The sequence below is a fragment of the Rhipicephalus sanguineus genome, chromosome 3 (genome assembly GCF_013339695.2).
Source record: "Rhipicephalus sanguineus isolate Rsan-2018 chromosome 3, BIME_Rsan_1.4, whole genome shotgun sequence".
Lineage (NCBI taxonomy): Eukaryota > Metazoa > Arthropoda > Arachnida > Ixodida > Ixodidae > Rhipicephalus > Rhipicephalus sanguineus.
The window spans coordinates 44576720-44601050 of NC_051178.1; the positions used below are offsets into that span (position 1 = coordinate 44576720).

General features: G+C 46.1%; 1 protein-coding gene across 2 annotated transcripts in view; it reads left to right on the forward strand.

The window, feature by feature from the left end:
* Window positions 1–23761, forward strand: part of LOC119386591 (calpain-5) — a 67442-nt gene extending 43681 nt beyond the window's left edge. For both annotated transcript variants that reach the window (XM_037653877.2, XM_037653878.2), the window contains 5 exons: window positions 843–959; window positions 3456–3652; window positions 10990–11108; window positions 11739–11875; window positions 23390–23761. In XM_037653877.2, the coding sequence (XP_037509805.1) occupies window positions 843–959; window positions 3456–3652; window positions 10990–11108; window positions 11739–11875; window positions 23390–23581 (762 nt within the window). In that variant the 3' untranslated portion in view covers window positions 23582–23761. The remainder of the gene's footprint in view (window positions 1–842; window positions 960–3455; window positions 3653–10989; window positions 11109–11738; window positions 11876–23389) is intronic.
* Window positions 23762–24331: the final 570 nt, after the last annotated feature.

Here is a 24331-nt window from a genome sequence, read left to right on the forward strand (position 1 = left end):
GGCGTGAAGTGGTGTGTACAGCTGGCGAGAAAGTTGCAAAAAAGTTCATTTTCGAACATGTTTAGTTGTAAATTTAACATTGAGGTGTTCCCACTAAAATTATGCTAAATAGCGCATTTACTAGCAACATTAGTGGTCTACTGACTGAGAAAGCTTTATCAAATTACTTTTTGTTGTAAGCAAGAAAAATATGTTTGAAGTTGTTCTGCCGGTCTCTGTTCTTGCTCGTGTTTTGTCTTCGCAGACGTGTCCAGCGGTAAGTACAACCTACGTAGGCGCGAGGTTCGCCACGGAACAGCTAGACAACATAATCATCTTTGCCCGTGCTTATTTGAATACTTTACTAGCGAGTATTGACCTCAGTCAACGAGAAATGCGAACCACGCTAGAGCGAATTTAGCCACATACAGCTGTCCATTGAAGCCCTGCATAGTGTGCTTACGCAACAGCGGGAAGTGACACCGATGCGTGCAACACCCCGTTGCCTGCTCAAAGATTTAAAAGTGGAAAAAGAAACAGATTAGTTACTTTAACACAGTGGATAATTTGCACTTATGAACCAACACAATTGTATATAAGTGATGAGTATATTTATAAGTGAATTGTATGTAAGTGATGATATTTGGCCAGTGATATTATGGCAACAGACGTTTTTCTTAATCGTAGTGTTCTTCCCACTTTTAAATCTTTGCGCAGGCAACGGGGTGTTGCACGCATCGGTGTCACTTCTTGCTGTTGCTAGGGGGTCGTGCGAGTTTGGGAAAAGGTCCATTCATATTGCTGCAATTGAAGCCAACATCCAGTGGTCTGAGCCAAGCAGTGCAGTGGCTGTTGTCATGCAGTATCGCTTGGACGTGGTGGAAGACGGAACGGTGGTTGTGCTGGCCTACCTGCTACAGGACAGCTCGAGTGCTGAGGGACCCACGGGACACTTCGCCATTGGCATTCACATCATGCAGGTGAAGAACGTGCTGGAGCAAATTTTGTGCTGAATTGTTGCTGGGCAGGTGGGTTAAAATTCATGATAGACTTTGGAAGCGCTACCGAACGAGTACGTAGAAAGTGTCTGTTTCTTTCTACGTCCTCGTTCACTTGCACATCCACCGCCTACCACAAATTTGGTGCGCCTTTGCTTGTAGTCGACCATGAGGAGAGCCTATTTTGTTTCCATAACATTCTCCACACATATCATCGACCAAACCATGGCAGGGAATCTTGCAAAATTTAATTCTATGAAGCAAGAACGTAAATGCTTTTTCTCTTGTCAAAGGTAAGTGAACCCTTGCGACAGAAAACAAAGGAACCGACAAAGCTTTGTGACATTTTGGCAGCTGTATGTGTCCCTGTGATTGCACTTTGTAAGATTCACAGGGCCAGGAAAGCAACGAAAAAGTTCAATTGCAAGGACCAGCTGCTTTTAGTTGGTTCAGTGCAAAAAAATCACAGTAATTCTTAAAGGGACCCTGCAACACTTCTTTAGCATGGTCAGAAAACGCTGCCGATCGGTAGTCGAGGCTCCTGTGAACACGCAAGCCAAACATTATAGCTGGCAGCTGACCAATAATCTTTTTGTCCACTTTACTTTCTTCAGATTTACATCATAATTACTACGCACCCATACTAAAATGTGACCACACCAATTTATGGTGCGAAGGATCTAATGATGCTGAAGCCCAAATGCTGATAACATTTTTAACAAAAACACTCCAGGGTCCCTTTAACTGCAAAGGGTGTCCTCCCTAGCCTGTACACAAGGGGGGTCAAGACCCCCCTGACACCTCCCCCCCCCCCCATAATTTACACCACTGTGCACACAGCGTCTCGTAAGTGGTGACTTCAGCACCGAAGCGCATGCCCTGCCATAAACTTTTGCTGAATGTAAGTAAATGGCGGCATGCGAAATCGTGTAAGCTGGCAGGTTGTGCGAGAGCTTGATGTACTGACCCAGACAGCGACCGACGCCGAGGATGGGGGAAGCCGAAGTTGCCACGTATTGTGGCAGGCACGCAGTGTGAATAATTGCTGCATACGCTAGGTTTATTTCAGCACTCCACTACATCTCTAGACTCAATTCAAGCCATTAAATACGCATGTTGAGTTAGTTACTGAATGTTGTCGAGCAAGAAAAAATCTAATAATCGGTGAAGCTAAAAGATTTTGTCTCTTTTATATGAAGATTGATTGCAATAACTGTACAGTGAACAGTACGACTGTGCACTTAAATTTTTTCGTTTTAGTTAGTTTATTTTACAAAAAAAAGTCGTATTTGTTCCGATTTCCAGACGACTTTGTGCAGGGCACTTCAGTTTTATTACCATTCAACCAGGCCCATAGCCAGGAATGCGAAGCCTTTCATTCTTGCAAATTTCGTGCAGTGCAGCATTGGAATTTGGACACAATACACCAATTATTTATTACACCCTCTATTTCATTAACCACCAACGAACCTAAAGCCTAGCAATTCTTTCCATGAAATGTGGCAGCATGTGTTTCACCATGCAACTCGAACACCTAGGTTTTATTGAAAGCACAAATGTCATCACAATTCATGGTTGTTTTGGATAGTAAAAAGAATATGAGTGGAAAACTTAATTTCAGCTTGAAGCATCAGGGAAAGTCGCACTGAATGTCAAATGCAAGGTGTATCGCGAGGAAATGTCAGGCAGCCTGATGTTACTGATATACACAAATTTAGGGCTCTCCGCAGGAAAGCGAGGAGCAGTCTACTTCCGCATAGCGACTTAGAAAGTTGTGTTCTTAAATGTATGACTAGCAACTGCTCCAAAAGGCTGATTTGCTGCTCCAATGTGAGGCGTTAGCTGCTCCAGAGGATGTGCCTAAGTGGTTTTGGTCGATCACATCACTGCGTCGGTAGCAAGGGTGTAATTATTTCAGAGGACGGGGAGTGGAACTCCCAACCCCTCTTCCCTCCTTTGGCCATGGCTATCCTTGGCAGAAATAATAAGAGACAGACATGAATACTGCAGGAAAGTCAAAGCTGTTAACAGACACAAAATGAGTACGGTTAGTAAGGAAGGCACTAATCTAACCAGGTATGTTTGGGTCACTTTTTAGGAGACTTAATTTGTAGAGCAGGATAGAATGATTAACACTATCAAAAGCTTTAGCAATATTGAGAAAGATGCAATTGGATATTTGTGCAGGATCAAGAGACATTAAGGTAGGTACTTCGTGAAATTTGTGGTATGGAAACCTGCATAAGTGTGAAGAATTAATTGCTTTCTGAAAAAGTTACTGGGTGCAAGTAAATCGTATTCTCCATTATTCTGCATGGTATGAACGTGCGAGAAATGGGGCGTTAGTTATTTGGATGAGATCCTGAGGTGGATTTGTGAAAGGGAATAACCTTACTTATCAGCCAATTGACTGGCAAGGAGAAACAAGCACTCCAGTATTACAAACTGTGAGATGGCGCCCAACGTTTGATGGCACAGATGGAGGTGAACCGGCAGTTCCGGGTGCACGTGATCAAGCCCAAGGTGTGCAGCTCAGAGTACGTGCGTGCACGGGGCGTGTTCCTCGAGTGCAGCCTGCAGCGCGGCCGATACTGTCTGCTGCCGACCACTTTTCAACCCGGCCAAGCACGGCGGTTCATGCTGCGCCTGTTCTGCCACCACACACTTGACGCCAGGTTGGTCACTTGTGACGTGACATTATACAGTAGAACCCCGCTGTTACGTTCCTCACTGCTGCGTTTTCCCGGCTGTTACGTCGTTTTCCGCCGGTCCCGGCATAGCTCCCATAGAATACAATGTATTGGGAACCCCGCTGTTACGTCGTAACTGTCGGACCGTTCCCGTATGATACGTCGCGAAGTGCGCTCGGAGCCGACCGAGTGACTACCAAAGAGAGCGGCCATGGTGCATTTTCACGCAGCTTCCTCGTTTGACCGTAATATTAGCCGCATGAGAGGCGCAAGCAACAGAATCTTTCAACTGATGCAAACAAAAGCATGGCCTTCGAGATTCAAATTGCAAAGATGGCGTCTATGACGTAACTGCTCGCGAAAGCAAGGCCTTCGAGATTGGCATTTACTATTAACAAAAGCATAGCCTTTGAGATTTGTATTGCACAAACATGGCGTGTATGACGTAATTGCTTGCGAAAGCAAGGCCTTCGAGATTGGCATTCACTTCTGCCATCGCGTTGGCGTAGACTCATCATCATCGTTATTTGTCGGAGAATGGGAGGAGTTCGAGCTGGTTGGAGCTCGCATGGTCGTGCGTGCGGTTCGCGGTCGGACTCGCCGCGCCGGTCGTGATTGCGTGTGCTTAGTTCTTTCATACCTACAGCTGTTGGTGTTAAAAAAATCACATACGTTGATTACATTTCTGTGGATGAGGCCGTCCTAAGCTCCGCGTTTCTATCCATCGACTAGATCGCGGCTGAGCGCGCCGATTTTCGTGCTGCTCGTAAGAATTGAAATAAAATTCTGTACCACTAAATATTTTGCCGTTTTTTCTGTTTTTCGGCTCTTACGTTTCCCGTCTCTTACGTTTATTTCCTACGGTCCCTTCAAAAACGTATCAGCGGGGTTCTACTGTAGCAGTGCTGGGCATGAGAACATCTAAGCGGTTTCAAAACATGGATGAGAGGAAATGAAAAATGCTTTGCTGTTCACTTTGTGATATATAAAGCGGCCCGTTCAAGTCCCCATTTCTTATGCTCAACAAAACGTGGTACTGGGTGCATAGGTTTGGAAAGAACAGACACTCAAAAAGCCTGTCCTGTGTATCTTGGCTTTCTGCATGTCTGTTTTGCGCTTATTCTTTCTCAAAAACTAGGGGTGTGTGACTTTCTAATAGTGTTTGCTATTCGATTCGCACCGGAATTTGACTATTTGAAGTAGTCGGACTTCCAGAAGATAAATACAGTCAACGTCTTGATTTTTCAGACTCTCAAGGGACCGCTAAATCGTCCAAAAAATCGGGCAGTCCGAAAAAATGAATTCATGCTTTTTTATTCCGCTCAAGCAGTCAAATAGCCACAGCCACGTTCAAAATAGCTTTAATGCCTCCCAATACACTTATCAGGCATTTTGGTGTGCACCCAGGCTCTCGTGAATACATTCAGTACCTGCCGCGAACCCCGCTTAACTACGTGCCAACCGCCAATTGCAAATTTGCATCTCGTGATGAGCACCGCTGATACCAGAAAAGCGCCGAATAGATTACGGCTCTCTCGCATGGAACATTTGGAAACGATGATGAGGAACACAGACTGTGGCGGAAGAGCGGACGACTTGTCGGGCTTGTGGAAGACTTGTCCGGAAGAGCAGACAACTTGCGTGTGCGCATGTAAACGATGCGCACATGCATCGCCAAATAACATCTGCTGCTGCGTTCCTAGTTGTGTGCTGCACATCGCCTACTAAGCTCACGTCGTCAGTGTCTGGGTGCTTGCTCTACTGTACGCACGCATTTGTCATGAAAGTGTTCGTGAAGCCCACTCCATGCCTGACCGCAGAAGGGTGCAGTGATGGCGAGCTGCTTTCGTTCATGAAGTCAACGCGTCTGTGCGGCGCACTTACCGGACTCGCACAAAGAGGCAGCGTGAACGGCGGCGCAGCACATTAGTACTGCACTAGACCACATGAACTACTGAGCAGTTCGCTGAACATTAGGGGTGTGCGAGTATCAAAATTTTCGAATACGAATACATAGCTTCGAATTCAAATCGAAGACCAAATAATCAAGAGGTAATTTTTTTTACACCAGTGATCTTTTATTTTACTGCATACTTATGTTGAAAACAGTACACTTGTATGCTATCAGCACAAAATCTGTTATTGCACAAAAGAATATCTGTACTTGCGAGGAAGTGCATGACATATGCTATATTTAGTTGAGCTTGTGACTTAATGGCTTAGGTTCAATTTGCATGTTGAACAAACTTTCTCTTTCCTTTTTTTGATGTGGTAGCACTGTATTAGAAAAAAAAAAGCTTTTCCACCTGCCTTGGTGGCTTAGCGGTTGTGGCGTCATACTAGTGAGTACGAGAGTGCTGGTTTGATTCCTGCCCGACTGCATTATGAAGGAGTGAAATGTAACAACACCCATTAAAGAACGCCATGTGGTCACAGCTGATCAGGATTCCCCCATTATCATCATCGTATTGGGGTTTTAGGTGTTTTGGCATCATAGGCGTGCGCAGGGTTCCTCATCAGGAGGGGGGGGCCCTTCCCCACCATGCGCACGCCTATGTTTGGCCCTACAACTCCCCGAACTTTCATGTTTTTGTTATTTTTATATATATTTTCGCCCCTGTTATCACCGGTCTACACTCTAAGGCAAACCAGAGTATGTGCGGCGTCTTTCTGCCACACAACAATCATCATCTGGGTTGCTTGCCTCTCCCTTCTCGAAAACTGTGCGCTGGCTACTTTCCAATCACAAACGCTATATCATGCTGGTAGCCGCACGTCGTTCGTGACTGTGAAGTACCGGGCGCGCGGCAATAACGCAAGAAAGCCCACGAGATAGTCGGCAAAAAGATAGTTGGGTGGCAAAAAGACGCCCCAAGTACGTCTTTATTGTCAGAGTTTACGGAGCTGCAACTCCTGTTCAAAATGCGGTGTCGGCGGCGAACGCGTTGTTTCACCACGTCGAGGACCACCTTCGTGCACTCATAGCTGCCGGCAGTGAACTGACGCTGGCGATACAGCGAGATTGGCGAGTTCACACGAACGATACGCCCGAGTGTGATGCGCGTTCGATGGATTCTATAGGCGCGCTGCCGGGAACTGCACGTAACTACACGGTATATTCTTTGCCTGACGTGTGCCGCAGCTAGCTAGAAAGAAATATATGTGATGGCGCCACAGTAAAGGTTACCAAAGGTGCTCACAACTGGCGCTACCATCGAATCGTTTCGGAACTATGCCAAGTATAGTCGTATAACGGCTGACATCGCGGCACAGCGGACGGTCGTCTCATGCGGCTTTCATCAATGCTTGCGAGTACATTTGTATGGCGATCCGTTAACTAAAACTTTTGCAGCTACATATGGGACGCGGTACCTCTGCAGCATAGAGCCGAACGTCCGTAGTTAGTTGTGTGCAGCGCGTCGCTTGCTAAGCTCAACTATGTAAGTGCCGGGACGTTCGCTGTGATGTACGCGTGCGTTTGCCCGTGCGCAGTGAGATTTCTCCGCGTTTGGAAAGCACCGGACCGAGCAAAAGTGCGGCGAGTACGCTATCATGTAAATGCGGCAACGGCGAGCTGCTTTCATTTCTGCAAGCGACACGTACTTAATTGAAGCGGTCCCGCACGAGGGTGCGGCAGCGAACAGCGTGTTTGGGTTGTCACCTGGTCTTAAAAGCGTGCAGTACGCTTACACCAGCGGCAACAGTGCTACACGCACTTCCAAGCAGGCAGTTCATGATTTAGTTTCCTTACGATGCTTATCGTTGATAGGTTTGTGGTGGAGAAGTGCCGCAGCGCTTTCGTCGGTAGCCGTCATCACGCCCCGTGTATTTCCGATGCTTATCCATGTAGGCATCACCGCTCTAGCGTTGAAGTTGTAGTACTAATCAGTGGTCGACTGCTCATGCGCTTACCGTAAAGGCGCAAAATTGGAGGTTCTTTTCAGTAATATGTACAACCGAATATTCAAAACTTCTCGAATACACGGTTTTCGAATCGAGTACGAATATTGCAAATGTAATATTCGACTGATAATTGAAACCTTCGAATATTCGCACACCTCTACTGAACATGCTTATCATAAGGATTTGGCGTGTTTGCCGCATGCCGTCATCACACCTCCATGCCTTTTCGGTGCTTATCCGTAAAGACATTGCGGCAAAGCAGCCTTTCGGACTCTGCTACGGCCGTCAACAGATTTACTCACGAAAGCGCTGGTTCGAAATTACCAGATGATAGACGCGGCGAGGTGGGGGTTTTAATTAACGCTGTTTTGGACCTGAAATTTGAGCAGAAAGTCCGAAAAATCGGTCACCGAAAAGTTTCAGCATCCGAAATTTTAGATGTTCTTATAATTGACGTCTGCGGAGCAGATTAGGAACGCCAGACTCAAAGGGAGTGCACCCTTGTCTGCCACATCCACAGAAGTTGGAGGAGGAGGAGAGGGTCAGGAAATAACGCCTTTTCTTTTCGCATTTAAAGTGTTGTCGACACCACATTGGTTGCACCAAATCATGTAAATAAATACAATTCGGCCTCTGCTTTGCCTCATTCTTGATAGGACAACTGGGGAACACCCCTGCAGCGCTTCACCAACCTAGCCAAAAGAAATGCTGTCATGTTGCTATCTCATAAGAAAATGCTTAGGGATCCTCTGCAACATTTTTCTGTAATTCCGCTTCAAAGTATTAAAAAAATATTCGACAACTATTACAAAAATATTCTATTCGGTTCGCACTCACACTTTAACATTTGAATTCGCTTTGCCCTCAACATATTGCTATTTGCACAGCTCTACCAAAAACTATTTCTTAGGTATTTGCAGGTTGCTTAGACCAGATGGACAGGTGAATGCAGCAAGAACGACAGCAAAAGGGATACAGGGTCTGAAGTAATTCTGCCTAGGAAATTCAAAACATGTCAAAGAAAAAAAGAAAGCCCTGAAAGTGTGATGAAAAGCTTTTGCATAGATCCTCCGCTCATGTATGCATTTCTCTATGCTGGGAGGCCACAGGCAAGAAAGCATCCAGCACCGTATTTTGGAGCTGTAGTGCCCCGTATTTTTTTTTTTTAGATGCGAAGCATCTTATAGCGGAGTTCAAACCGGTGGGGGTGGTGGTGGTGGTGGCATGCGGCGGTACCACCCTTACTGCGCACGTGCATACCCTCTCCACACACCTCCTCTCCACTGCACTTCTCCTTCCCCTCTCTCTTTCCCCCTCTCCACTATTCCTCTGAAACGCGGGCTAGACATGCCGAAATTCTCTCCTGCGCAACGCCGCGATGAGTGCCAGCGCATGTGCGTCCCCTCCCCCTCTCTCTCTCTTCTCCTACGCTGCCCCCCTCTCGCACGCCTCTCGACCGCGTTCCCCGCTCGCCCTGTGAGAATTAACGGCCCGGCTAGAGGGAAGACAAGACGCGCGTAGCGTTCCTCTTTGCGTTCCACGACGCGAGGTCGGTAGCATGCGTAACGAACGCCAACGGAACGCGATCGTGCAAGTGCTCCAGCTTCGCATCGCCTCATGGTCCCCTTTTTTTGCTTTCTTTACTGCTTCCATTAATAGAAACAAAACTAAAACCAAATCTGAAGCAAGACTTTACAGCGGTGAAGTGGTTATGTGCAAAATTTTCCTTAACTGATTGCCGACAAGCTCCTGGTGATGTCACCACCACAATGCTTCTGGTGAGTGCCACTACAAACTCACCAGAAACCTCTACATTGTTATCGTTGTAGCGGTTTCTTTGCTTCATTAAAATGTTAAATATTCTCATATCGGTGCTTTGACCTATACTAAACGCACTTTTAACTGCCAGCCTACACAAGCCACAAGTAAAAAAGTGGGAGCTTGAAAAGTGTTAGAGGGCTCCGAGCGAGAATCGGCCTGACCTGTGAAAGATGTCTGAATTTTCGTTCACTGTTCCATTCCTTAGTCCACAGAACTTGCCAGTAAGTTGGTTCTGTAGAGCATGCTCCAGTCACATAACCAAGCAGGTCCCTGTCGTCTATTCATGTCCAAACCTCGTTGCTGCAGTAAATGCAGTCTGCTAGTATTTTCGTTATTCTAATCCAAACCCACCATGGTCGCCCAGTGGTTACGGTGCTAAACTGCTAACCAGAAACATGCAGCCTCGATCCTGGACGTGGTGGTTGCATTTCAATGGTGGCGAAATGCTAATACCAGTGCATGCTCAAAAACCTCACATGGTCCAAGTTAAAAAATCTACATTTCAATGAAGCGGCTGAGGTTTTCGTATCACTTTAAGCATATGCACACACATCGGGGAAAGGGGCGCAAGTTGTCCACTCTGCTGTCATAGCCACTGTATTTCGTGCCGTCGTTTTGAAATGCTCCTTGGGTATCGCAACAGTGTTCAGTGACATGATCATTCATGTTAACCTCTTGTGTGCTTTGCTGATATTGGCAGCACTCGTTAGGAGATGCAAATTTAGCTTTTTGCATTTACTGTGTAGTCAAGTCCAGCAAGTACCAAATGTATTCACGAGACTTTTCTACATGAAATGCCCGATGAGTGCACTGGCAAGCCTTCAGAGCTATTTCGGTCATGGCTAGCGATTTGACCTTTTAAAGGGGTGGTGCCATCAATTTTCGAGGCTATGAGAAGCCTGTGGTGGGTTTCCTCTGTATGCAAGGACATTCCACATGAAGGGTCGGACACAGAAAACGTTTAGAATATATTTTAATTCACTTCCAAAGTGTACCTAAATGCCCATTCTCCCGATCGAAACCCAGCGCTAGCGCGCCAACACTGACGTAGATCTGTAGGATGGGCAACGAAAGTTGTAGTGACGTCACACCAAATGTGCTGTAGTAACGTGAGTGACCTCCGGACCTCCGCCACTTCCGCAACGTACGTACCGGCTGTAGTGAACTAGAATATATTCTAGTTCACTATAGTACCGGCAAAGCATCGGTTGCTACATCACTCGCCGAGTTTCGATCGCTTCCTGGCTAAGTGCGTCACAGCCTTGTGTGGTCACGTGACCACGCCTCCTACACTTCTACGTCACTGCCCAACCTCGGCGCCCAGAAATCGAAACCGAAAGTTGTCCACATCAAAAGGCGATAATGAATTATTTAGCGAGAATACATGAATCTTGGTGCGTGCATCATGCTTCCTGGAGCTATAGGAAACGCTGACAGCAAAGAACGCGCAAGCCACAAATTTGGTGGCACCACCCCTTTAAGTAAGGTGAAAACAGCATGAATTTGTTTTCTCAGTTGACTTCACGGTCCTTAGGAAGTCCGAAAAATTGAACGCTGGCGGTACAATCTAATGAACTCGCTCATAATCTGGCACACAGGGAACTGCAGAAGGATGTGCCAACTGCCAAGCTCCTTCCGTGCCAAAGCATGCCAGCCTTGGCTACCATCATTCGTGTTATCGGAGCCAAACACCTCGAGCAACAAGACCCTTTTGGTTGTGAGTATCGTACCAGTAATTTTGGCACATCTTCGCTGTATCTGCAGTAGTGGTTCAATGGCTGAGATTCTGTTGCCAAGAACGAAGTCATAGGTTGATCCACTGGCCGTGATATCTGCATGCAGATGAGAAAAGGACTACCTCTCTGTTGATCAAAGCTTGCGTTGGGGCTATTTGGAATAACGTACTTGTACTGTATTTACATGATTGTAAGCCGACTCAAATGTAGATCGGCCCCATCGATATTGCACACCAGGAAAAAAAAGATCTGCGAGTGCCTTTCATCACAGAAATTTACTTTATGTTGTTGCGGGAGGGACTACATGTGCTCGCTCGTCATCATCAAGCCAGCCCACTTCATGAACTTCAATGGCCAGGCCCTTATGGCCTTGAAGTGCAGGATTCCGCAGTAAAATGTATTCGGTTATTTTTAACGGAAATTCAGGAAGTTACCATGGCACAGAAAGGATTAAAGTATTTTAAAGTCACACATGGGCCTTGGAGACACCGTAGTGGAGAGCTTCAAATAAACTTCGACCTTCGGAGGCTTGTAAGCATGCACACAGCATGTGAACATTATTGTGATCCACGCATTGTGTCACATTCCTTGCCTGGCTGCCATGTGTGCAGTGGCAGACCCATACTGTGTGATGCTGTGTGAGGGCCAGTCGGTGCGCTCCTCCATTTGCCGGGGCACGCGGGACCCAACGTGGAACATCAGTGCCCTCTTCTACCGCAAGGATGCCTCAACACCTATAAAGATCCAGGTCAGTGCATGCAGCGAAATGTAGACCAATTTACTACTGTGGTACTATACCTAAACCAACTACATAGCTTCAGCTAGCACAGTCACATCTGTACACAACAGAACCTCGGTGAACGAAAATTGCTCAAGGGGAGATGCGGATAGAAAAACACGGGTTTTGTTGAAATGTTTCTATCTTTTTTTTCCGCTGTTTTGTTAAGCTTAGTATCTCTACTTTTAGGAAAATAAACGTAAAAGCCAGAACGCAGCTGGAAGTAGGTTAAACTTTCATTTAAAGGGGTCATGAACCACCTCTGGGGCTTGGTGAAAAAGTACGCGCGGTAGGTGATGATTAAAGTACACATCATCTCCCCCTACGGGCAACCATGGTGGGATGCGAAAGCATCGCGGGGGGTGCGCATCGAGTTTCCGTTTCTCTTATGTGACCTACGAGACGGCGGTTGTCGAGGCGTTTGAATTACCGCTTGCCGACGCTGACGTTTACGTTCGGCTTCCCCAGCCTTCCTCTGCTTCACGGCGGTGGCGCTGCCGCTGCAACTAGCGCCGACGTTGACGTTGTTCATGGCATTTCGCACACCATTGCACAGAGAGGCTGCGAGGCTGCGCGCCTTCGCAGCCTCGCAGCTTCGAGATTCGCTTGCTGGCGTTGCTGTTTACGTTCAGCTTCGCGAGCGTCCATAGCGCCGTTGCGAAAGAGAGTGCAACGGGAGCGAGCGCGTGCCACATTATGTACGAGTGCACAGCTGTGGCGGAGAGAAAGAAATGGGAGAGGAGAAACAAAGCAGAGGCAGCGCTCACGCCACCTCCTTGCACTCACGCGAGGAGAGGGGGGGGGAGTTGGCGCATGCACAGTATGGGTGCGGACGCCGCAGAAGGGATACTGCCCCGAGCATAAGATGCTTTCGCATCTAAAAATACATTCTGCAGAAAGCAGACATTGCTATGAACAACTCAGCCAAACCTTGCAGTAGTGCGTGGCAAAGAGAGTTTAGAAGTGGAGCACGAAGTTGCCACTTTCTCATGCGCCATCTTTTCATGCATAAGGCTCTCTCTCTCTTTGGAGCTGCCTGCGCCTGCTGTTGGCCAATAGCCAACATAAAATCAAGAGCGGCATTTGGATCCCGTGCACTTCTTGCCTATGGGGGACTGGTCCCGTGCTGCACTGGCATAGCCACTCCTCCCTCAAAAAATTTATGAACTTTGCATATGAACTTATGAACTTTGCATACAGTGTGTTTTATTTAGACAATACAGATTTTTCACAAAACTGCTATGACAGTCAGGCCCCTGTCATCTTTGCAAATGAACTCTATGCCGAGGCGGAAAAACTTTGCCGCACCTAAAGTTCCATTCAAATGAGTAATTAACAAAAACTGGTTAAATAATTTTTTTAATTCTTAGCATAAGGGCCCAATAATAATGAGAACTAACAGATAATAATGCAAAGTTGTTTATATGGAAGAGTTGCAGTGCGTGACAATTTATGGCATGCCCATTTTTTTTATATCTCAAAAAAATGCATGTAATTTGAGATAATAGTCACCGAAATTCAGAACCCCGAAACTGAGCGCACCGAGCACACAGAAAATCCGTCATCCGTGTTACGTCAGGCTGGAAGCTCACGTGACAAACTTTGAAAAAAAGGTGCGTCAGAGTATGGTCAGGAAAAGTGTTAAGTCGTCCAGATAAGTGTGTAGTGCTTATCTGTTTCTTTCACGCTGTACCCAAGAAAACCACAATTTCCATTTTTTCTTTCACTGTACAGCTTAAAACTAGGTGGCAGCCACTGCGGCACGACTTCCCGCAGACAAGCAAACGAGTTCTTTGCACATCTTTCGAGTTCAACAAAGAAATGGATAAGCACTATACACGCACAACGCAAAGAATAAGTGGTCCAATTTCAGACAGCTTGCCGTTTTTCCTGACCATATTCTGCTGCAGCACGCCTTTTTTCAAACTTCGTCACGTGAGCTTCCGGTCTGATCATGTAACACAGCTGGCGGACCTCCTGCTCTCCCGATGTGTTGTTTCAGTGTAGCCAAGATCCGGGCCCTGAATTTCTACGATTATCTGAAATCACATGGGTTTTTTGCAATTTTTAAAAAATGGGCATGCCATAAGTTGTCACGCACTACAGCTCATCCATATAAACAATGGACTTCGAGTTAATAATTAAAATGTTAATTAACGTGTTTTCATTATTACTCATTTGAATGTGATTTAGGTGCGGCAAAGTTTTTCCGCTTCGGCGTGGAGTTCGTTTGCAAAGACAGGGGCCTGACTGTCATAGTATTTGTATAAAAAAAAATTCTTATTGTCTAAAAAAGAACACTGTATGTACAAACAAACACATGCACGAACATACATAAAGACTGGTTGAACACGCACCGCCCCCCTTTCCTAAACAGATTTTTGGCTATGCCCCTGTCATACTGCGTAGTCTGCTAACATTACACAGTAGCCCTCATGCCATCCCTGCCTGTATAGCTTCCAGTGTACTTGTCCGGACTAGAGAGAGAAAGTGATTGAAGCGTGTGACAAATTCCTGCAACTCCGCTTGTTCTTGATGGATTCAAGAAAGTTTTGCAGCGATTGATCCATGAGGCAATAAACTTTGGTACTGAGGTCATTTGATGACTGCTTGGAAAGGACCCCTGTAAGAGCTGAAGGTGGCTCTCAGAAGATCCCGCGACCTACGGGTCTGCAGTCGAGCACCATCACCACTAGACCACCATGGTGACAAGTATAGTCAGATGAGTGGTGTGTGTGCATATAGAAGTGTTGTTTGTCATTTATTTCCAGAGTTGCAAGTTTTCCAGCTGTATTATGTGGGGTTTCGTTGTCTACACCAAAAAGAAGGCGCTCGTAGACTGTGAGGAAATGCAATCACATTTATTAGTCCAAGCTTTAACGATGTTACGCCGTCACAAAAACAATAAACGATCTTCCAAGAATCACTTCCACGAACCACCTCCACGCCGGTCCCGCTAACCCCAGCGGACCACACGCCGCGCACACCCGCACACCTCACGACTGTTCGCCAGCAACTCCCCCCGGGGCGCTCTCTGCGCTGCCTTATAAAGCATTCACACATGAAGGCACATGCGCAGTGGCGCTTGTTGCTGCTTGTCATCACCGCCGCTGTGGGTGAAGGCGAGGGTTGTTATCTGCGATCCCCACAAGTATTACTGATGCCTTGTTTCCATTTACAGCATAATGTGGTACAGCCGAGCCTCTTTCACCTGTTTTGGAAGAAAATGCCGGAAGAAATGTGCTGTCCGAGAAAGCATTCAATCGAAATTCACTCATTCGGTTTATGAATAAATATAGCATGACTGACTGTACAATAATTAGATAATTATTTACATTGTAATTACAGTTAATTGCTGTAGTGGACACTACGATTTATTCTAACTTTTCCATTTGCTTAAAATTTCATCTCCAGAACCTTGGCATGAAATTATGTAAATTTCACACATTTATAGACTGTCGATCATAATGTGTGTCGCAGAGGGTTATGGTAAATAGACATCCATGCAGTGTATTTGTAAACAAATATAGGTCCATTAATAAAGGCATGTGTTGTAAGTTGTGTGCACTGAGACTTTCATACGCTCATTCCATGTAAGAAAATCAAGTCAAGCTTTATCAAATGCCGTACATGTGATTTCGTGATTCTTGACATCATCAGCCATTCCAAACAATAGTACAGTCGATCCCGCATATATCGAACTCGGATATATCGAATTATTGGCTATATCGAACAGTTGAGAAATCCCCTTGAATTTCCCATGCAAAAGTATGGGGCTAGTGCACACCTATATCGAACGCTTCACCGCGCCAAACTCCAGTGAGTGCATTTTCCCTAACAAATGTTGGTCATTTTCGGCCGCGTTCTGTCAAGTTCCGATCACTCTTCGCGCGCAGGTAACGAAAAGGCGGTGTCATTGCCTTACGTCTGTGAGTGCACCAGCTTGTTTGATGTGCAATCTGTAGGTTGTAACGCGTGTGCATAGTGTTTTTCGAAGGGGCCAATTGCCGAAGGCACCAAAATGAGATGAATGCGGAGATACTCGGCAGCCTCGTCTAAATGTTCGCATTCCCTTCCATTTGTTCGCGCACGATGGCATGCGGGCCCGAAAAGCATGGCCTTCAAGATCCGCATCGCCGTGACGTATTTTGACGTTTTCGGTTATAAAACGCACATCTCGGAGGCTACACTTTTTATTGCTTTTCGCGCCAAAGCAGCGGCTGCTTGCTACAAAGCAAAGCTACAAGTGCCATCGCCATCGCCAAGATGTCGACGGTGGGGATTTGTTCCTTCATTCCTTCGTTGTTTGTGGGCTGCGTTGTCTCTTGCGGCTTGAGGACTCGTGTACTTCTCGCTACGTTCCTGACAAATGCTCATTCGGCAGTGTAACTAAACATTGACCCACTTGTAGCGATAAAATGATGACTGGTGCTTGGAACGACGTCAAGCAAAGCACCGTCATGGACTGTTTCCTTGCGGGCTTTGATGCCAGGTGACGACTTTGGGTGCGTCATGCCTGCTGACAACGGCGTATGGTGCCTCAGTAAATTTTGCGACTTAGCATTTCCGGGCGCGCTCTCGGACGGAAGTACAGCAAGCGACTTTCGGTGCAGATGACGTCGCTATTTCTGACTGCATCGATGCCGCAATCGAGGCTGACGTTGCCGGTGCCACGGAAGTGGACCCGTGCGGTTATGAAGGTGTCAATGCCGCTACTAAGTCAACGCTGCCGTTAAACAACCTCTTACCGCGCTCCAGAGCTTGCATCGGCATTCAGCGTCAGTCACCGCTGTTGTGGCCAAAGGTGCTGAATTTGCTTATTTAGAAAGCTTTAGTGATATTTAGGATGACTTGATGAACTTGACTGTGTGCAAGAATTAAGTCACGTTTACGGACTATTTTTGTGCGAAATAAAGTACGGTAACTTGCAAAAGAAGAAATTGCCACCTTGTTATTTAGCACGCTACCATGAGCGAAATTGTCACGGTAGCGCTTGTTACGAATGCCGGAAACTATTTCGAGACCTGCAATGCATTAATATAAGCCTTAAATAGGCGTATTTTATACTTCAAATTATCGATATATCGAACTATTTCGTGATCCCCTTCGAGTTCGATATATCTGGGATCGACTGTATTTCAAGGACACTATGTTGTGGCATGCAAGATGTATGACAAGTGATCAACAGTACCCTTCAATGAATGAAAGGACTAGACAATCTTGAAATCGCATTATTCTTTCGTAAAGCTGCATAAGCAGAATAGGTGCAATAGTTTTTAGACCATTTGATCACAGTGGACAGGGTGTCGGAACAAAACGAAAACCAAAAACGAAAAACGAAAAAATCGATATTTTTGACCGGAACGCAAACGTAACCGAAACGTTATCTATTATTTCGTTCCGGAGTGAAACCTAAATTTTTTTAATCGTTTTTCGGTTCAAGAAAAAACTTGGCAATCCGGAACAACTGAGGTCATGCAACGTGAGTAATTATGCATATCTCAGGGTACAGTATTCGCACGTACCTCAGGCAAGAATTCCAAAGCAATGTTCAAATTGTGCGAAAAACGAGAACAGCGGCAACCAGAGATGTTTATATTAACGCAAGTGGACTTTTGCGCACATGTCATGCAGGCCAGCGTGGAGAGGGCATTACCGGTGCTGAAGTTTGTTACAGCGAAAGCTGCTATGAGATCGCAACAGCCGATTTTGGCGCCATAGTTGCCCGCTGCCGCTGGGGTCCGTAACCGCTATCGCGCGAAATAAGAAAAATTTAAATGAGAAACAAAGTTCTACGATCGGATAGGGTCATAACCCGCGCCCTCTGCCTGGCAGTCGAGTATTCCACCACAGTGCCACGCTTGTGCTTGTAACTCCTTCGCAAAAATACTCTATACAGGCGTCATTTGTCGGGCAAGGAATCGTGTTAACACATGTAATATAGCGTAGAAGAAGACTAAAATAACAACCTGGTGTCACACAATGCGACTTGCGCAACATGTCTGTTGTATGCTTCCAACCCGTTACAAAGGTCTCAGCCATAATTCATCATCATCAGTCACAGCACAAAGTGCACATAACGCCTTACAGATGTGTAGCGTGTACCACGATTCTCCAAAGAATTACGAAAAATGGCATTGTGGGTGCTTCGCTACTTAAGAAAAATTACGATGATTTATGGCGTAGTGGGTACCTTGCATATGTGCTTGTATTAGTTGCCCCAAGAGAGTCTACAACGGGCCATAGGTCGGCAAACTCGCTTATGAGTCGACTCACTCAGACTCATTCGGACTCAGATGAGGCTGCGAGTCTGAGTTTGAGTGAGTCCGGATGAATAATATTTTGGTGAGTTTGAGTCGGAGTGAGTCCGGCTGAAGAAAATTTTAGTGAGTCTGAGTCCGAGTGAGTCCAGTTCAGGAAAATATTGGTGAGACTGAGTCCGAGTGAGCTCTAAGCGCAAAATATACTTTTTGAGTCCGAGTGAGCTCCACCTCTTGTTGCTGATTTATGGTCCTATATACTCATCTCCATCATTACTATAAGCCTTATATCGGCTCACGTTTATACTCAAGTCTATTCGCACATATCTCAGCAGACTAGCATTCATGCCCTACATCAATATTCATTGATCAGAGGTGTGAGTTAGGGGAAGGGGTGCCATGACATCCCCCTGCCAACTCTCATGGGAAGTTCTTGATAAAAGTATCTCATGTGAGTCGCGTATTTCATAAAAATGTCCTTACTTGACCAATATATGATAATTACAATATATCATTTATGATGACAACTAGTATTTGAAATGGCATATCGTAGAGCACTGATTATGTAAGATACTTGCGTTTAAGAGGATTGACACCATGATCGGAAAAGCTAATTTTATGCTAGCGGACTCATGAGTCCGACTCCCTTAGGCTCACTCAGACTCAGGTGAAGCCGTGAGTCTGAGTGAGTCCGTCTGAGTAATATGTTGGTGAGTCTGAGTCCGAGTGAGTCCGGTTGAGGAAAGTTTTGGTGAGTCTGAGTCCGAGTGAGCACTCAGAGCACAATATATTTCTTGAGTGAGTCTGAGTGAGCTCCAGTTTTTTTTGCCGGCCTATGCGACGGGCTCTAGAAGGGCCACTCATCCAGCTTTTGCTGTGACTGTGCTGCGTGTTCCGCGCCGGCCTGGAGATTTTGTATCAGAACAGCAGTCTCGCACGTCATGGAGTACACTCAATGACGGGCTGCTTCTGAGATTGTGCTCACTCCCTTGACGCAAAGCATTGAGCCCGCTAAAAAAATCGTAATTGGCTTTTGAGAAAATAAATACTCTGACTTTGAAGGATATAGTGGTTTGTGCTAGTTGGTAGAAATCGGTGGTACAGTTACTTCCGCTCCTCTGAAGAACGTGGGAAGAACGTGTTTTACCCCTGTCCCACTTTCTTAAGAGGAGGGCAAGTAACTAAGTCCAATGTTTTCTATGATTACCTTAACTTCAAATTTTTGCATAAAAAAACGTTACAAACCGTTACGGAACTTTTTTTTTTCGTTCCGGAACAGAAACAGAACGGAACTTCTTGCGGTGGAGCGAAACTAAAACCGAAACGAAAAACATTTCGTTCTGACACCCTGACAGTGGATAGTAGCTGCCCAGTCCTTTCAGCTTGATGCGCGACATACAGGCACTCTCAGGAGTGCTTCGCCGGCACAGCGTGAAATCGTGGCCGCCAATCTCAGCTCGGACAATTTTTTTTGTGCAGTTGCAACAAGGTTTCTTTTTTTTTGTACTGCCATACTATTGTTCAAGCATTCTTGCAGCACTTTTGGTTTCAAGATGAAATTCTTCGTCGACTGTACATTGCATAAAAAATGGATTTTTATTCAATTAAGTTTTGGTGTAACAAAGTAGATTGCCAATTTTACAGACTTGGTTATATAGAGATTTCACAGTATATCACGAGCAGTTAAGCACATATTCTCAGCTTCTGTAGTAATGCTCGCACTTACTTGCCTTGTAACCCCATGAAGCATGGTTTAATATGGTTCTACAGTACCGTGCAGTATAGCTGCACACAAGGCGCCCTATTTCCGCCCCGCATTCTGATTGGCGTGTGGCAGTTTGAGCAAAATCTCGGCTAACGTTGCCATTTAAGAGGAGGCCTTACCCATATCTCATACATATATGGATCATTTATGAAAGGGATTTGACGTCAAGGTTCGAGAAACATATCGATACCGATCTCCACAATAACTAAAATCTAGACTAAGCATAGAGATTTTGTTACGCGGCTATGTTTCAACGCAAGATGACCGCATGGGGTGCCTCGCGAAAAAACAAAGTGCTTAATTAAGGGCAGTCATGTTTGTGTAGCTTAGCTGAACAAAGCGTTACTTATCACGGTAGGCGGGAAAATAATGCGAGCACCATTTAGCGATGTCACAAACAGATACAAAGTCATAAAAAACGCCAGGCCTGCGCTGAAACCGCAGCACAGTCACAGCGAAAGCTGGTAGAGCGGCATTTCTAGAGCCCGTTAAGCTCTCTTGAGGCTACAATTCAAGTACATTAGAAAGGTACCCACTACGCCATAAATCACAATTTTTGTGAAGTTGGCAAGCACCTACTAAGCCATTATTCGTCATTCTGCGGAGAAGCGAGGCACCAGCTACACGTCTGTAAGGCATTATGTGCACTTTGTTCACGCGACGACTGATGACGATGAAGAATTATGGCTCAGCCCTTTGTAATGGGTTGGAATCTTTAAACGGCCCACCAGTTATGTAATTTGCATTGGGTGACTCCCGGTCGCTATTTCCCTCTCTCGTCATGCTGTATAACATACGTTGACGTGGGAGAGAGACGGGGGGGGGGGTGCGAAGAACTTTACTGAGACCCCGAGGAAATGGATCATGCGCTTATGGGCTTCCTTGGCAACCAATACAAGTGCACTTGCGAGGAACCCACTACGCTATAAATCATTGTAATTTTACTGAGACCCTGAGGAAGTGGATCATGAGCTTATGGGCTTCCTTGGCAACCAATACAAGTGCACTTGCGAGGAACCCACTACGCTATAAATCGTTGTAATTTTTTAGAAGTAGGGCAGCAGGCACTGTGCCATTTTTCGTCATTCTACGGAGAGCGTTGGTACCTGCTAAACGCATGTAAGGCATTATGCGCACTTTGCTGATGCTGTGCCTGATGACGATGAAGAATTATGGCAGAGCCCTTTGTAATGGGTTGGAAGCATTCAACAACCTACTCATTGCGCAATTCGCATTGTGTGACGCCTGGTTACAGAATTCGCGTTGTGCGATGCTTGGTGCTTATTTTACTCTTCTACCACGCTATATTGCATATGCTAATGTGGTTCCTTCCTGACATGAAGCCTGTATAGGCCTTTTTTGCAAAGCAGTTTCAAGCACCGGCATGGCTCAGAGGTTGAATACTGGGCTCCCACGCAGAGGGCCCAGGTTCGAACCTAGTTCCATCCTGGAATTTTTTTCTTATTTCGTTTTTTTTTTATTATTATTATTTCGAGCGATACTGGTTACGGACACCGGCGGCGGCGGACAACTACGGCGCCAAAAACGGCCGGTGAAATGATCTCATAACAGCTTTCGCTGTAAAAAGAATATGGGATGAAGACTGCTACGTCCGGGCCGCAGGTCGATAGCGAAAGGTCGGTAGGCCACGTGTTTGAGACCCCTGCTTTAAGCTGAGGTGCTAAGCCCTACTAAGGAAAAAGGTAAACATAAACGATGTCTTGGGCTGCTTCTTGTGACTCTAAACTCGCTGTTGCAGAATGCACATTCTTTTATTGCTTCCACTAATCGAAACTTTATCTGGCACTAGCTTTAATATTTCTGTGCACGAGGTGGCTTCACTGTTGCAGGCAAATCAATTCCATACATCAGATTTGCCTGCTCTAATATGCTTCAGAATGAAGTTTCATCTGCATTGCTCCAAAACGATCTTGGTCTGCAGCAGGCTGCCCCGAAATTCAACTTTACTGTTTTTTTTTTTTTTCAGGAAATGTAGTTTAAGACTGTGCCTAGGTGCGGTGCTGGCTACTCCTCTTCTCTTGAATAATAGCTGTCGTCGTAAATAGTGGACAATCACAAAACTATATAGAATAGACACTTGGATAATCGCTTACGCACTTAGTCCCAGAACTTCAATACGAACAAGTGTTTATTCAACAGAAAAGTTCACAGAACACAAATAGTCACACAAGTGAAGTGTTTGCCATAGGCGTGCACATGAGTGGGGGCAGTTTCCCCCCCCCTGATCACCGAGGAGGGGGCACAAAGTCTACCCAATAAGTTTATTCAGCTATGGCCATGCAGGTTTTGAACGATAATGGCGGCCGAAGGCACTGAATGTTGCGTTTCAAGAACTGTTTACTGCTCATCTTTACTGCCAGTAAACTAGGGACCAAAGGTGGGCCATTGTGAGAAGCACGTCACCGCTCCATGTTTTTTTTTTAATCCGCTGTGAAGCATGTTGCCATTTGGGCTCGTCCAATGCGGGAAGGCCTAGGGGGGGGGGGGCGACCTTGTGCACGCCTATGGTGTTCGCTCATAAGAAAAAGTTAATCAAGATGTTCACTCTAAAAGTGATCAGTTGCGACAAAAATTGCTCCAAAGTGACTGTGGGCAGTCCCGTCTTCTTTCTTGTGATTGTGTTCCCTTGCGCCTTAAAGCAAATATGAACTTTCACCAACTCGCCCAACAAAAAGTTCTCGGCCAACTCCGGCAATTTTTTGGCCATGTCAAAGTAATGGTGCTTTTATGTTCCTGAGAAGCTCCTGTTACGGGCCCGATAGCAGAAATACTCGGCCAATTGGAGAATAATTTTAAGTAAGCAAAAAAGTGCAACACCGAAAGCAAAACCCAGCCGAGTGTACTGTCTACGTATGACGTAGACGTTGTTACGAACGAACCGGAAGTCATGCAAGGCATGCCGGTCACGCCGGCGCGGAGTATGAAAACTGTGACAACCGGGACGAGCAGGCGCACAGTGGAGAGGTGAGCACGCCGCGCATCAGCTGTAATGTCTGCGACTGACAGTGTCTCGGCCAGCACGGCAGACGCTCGCAGTAGCGGCCGAAGTTAGCGGTGCCCTCGGCTGCGTCACTTCCGCCGCCTTCCCAATACTGACGTCACAGACGCAATGTTGCCAATAATTGTGGGAAGCCAGGAGGGCGTTTGCAGACAATCTTTAAAATTAATTTGCAAACAATCTGCGCATGTCTCAAGCCTGTAATTTGGCATAAATGACGGAAACATGCAAATTAACGTACCCAGCGAATTTCATTGAGATACATCGACCTCGAAAAATCGCCGGAGTTGGCCTTTAAGTCCCACCCAGCTAGGCAGCTGTGCCTTGAAGAACTAAGTTCTTTGGTAAACATGTCAAACTTGAGTGATAACAGATGAGGCACAGCGTTTGCACTGCACTGACAATAGCATTAGCAGTGTTCATGGTCACATTTGATGCAGGTGTGGAACAGTCACCTGATGATGGATGCATACATGGCCAAGGCATATGTCGATGCCCCACTGGGCGCCGAACGGCAGATGTTGGAAGTGCCACTTGTGGGACATCGAAACCGGCCAGCCAGCGGGACCGACGGCAGCTTGGGCACTCTGCTTGTCGAGGTCACCACCACTGACGACTTGCTTGGCGTCTAACCCAGTGAAAGTCTATGTGCTTTCCTCCCTGCCACTAGGGTTGGAACACCTCTACGGAAGTGCCTATGACCAAAGGTTACGTGTGCCATTGTATGGCACCACTATAGGGCATTGCTGCTGTAATAAAAATGTGATTAAAGTGTTCATTGTGGAAGTGTACAAACACTAAAGAGTATGTCTCGTACTTCAAGCCATGGTGGCTTAATGACCATGGCATTGCAAAGCTGAGAGATTTGTCCTACACTGAGAAACCTCCATTGTTCAAACTTAATCTCATCAGTACCCACTGCCTTTGAAGGTTGTCCAACCTTGATGTGTCCCACCGTTCTCTCTCATTAGTATTGTCACATGGTCGTGACGTTGACAAAGGCAGCAGTCGGCGTGTTCAAGACTACTCTTTTTATTTGGGCGAACCTGTGCATGGAAAACGAAAATACAACGTGCAAGCTATTTCCAGTGTACACTGATAGCGGCGTGAACAGCCGTCAGCCATCGAGTAATCTGATCTGCGGTGTGGTATGTCGGCATTTGTGCATGCGGCATGGAATATTCGAGCCTTTTTGCTCGTGCTCGCATAAGCTCTCGAATAAACTAGTCTATTCGCATCCTGCGCGGAACCTTAACAGAAGGATCTAGAATAAACGTGAAGCTCCTGAAGCACTGCGGTGCGGTCTTTGCCGAGCATTGCTAACAGTCTTTGTGGGTGTAACCCGAACACATCAAGATAAAGCACTAAACACGCGTGGCACT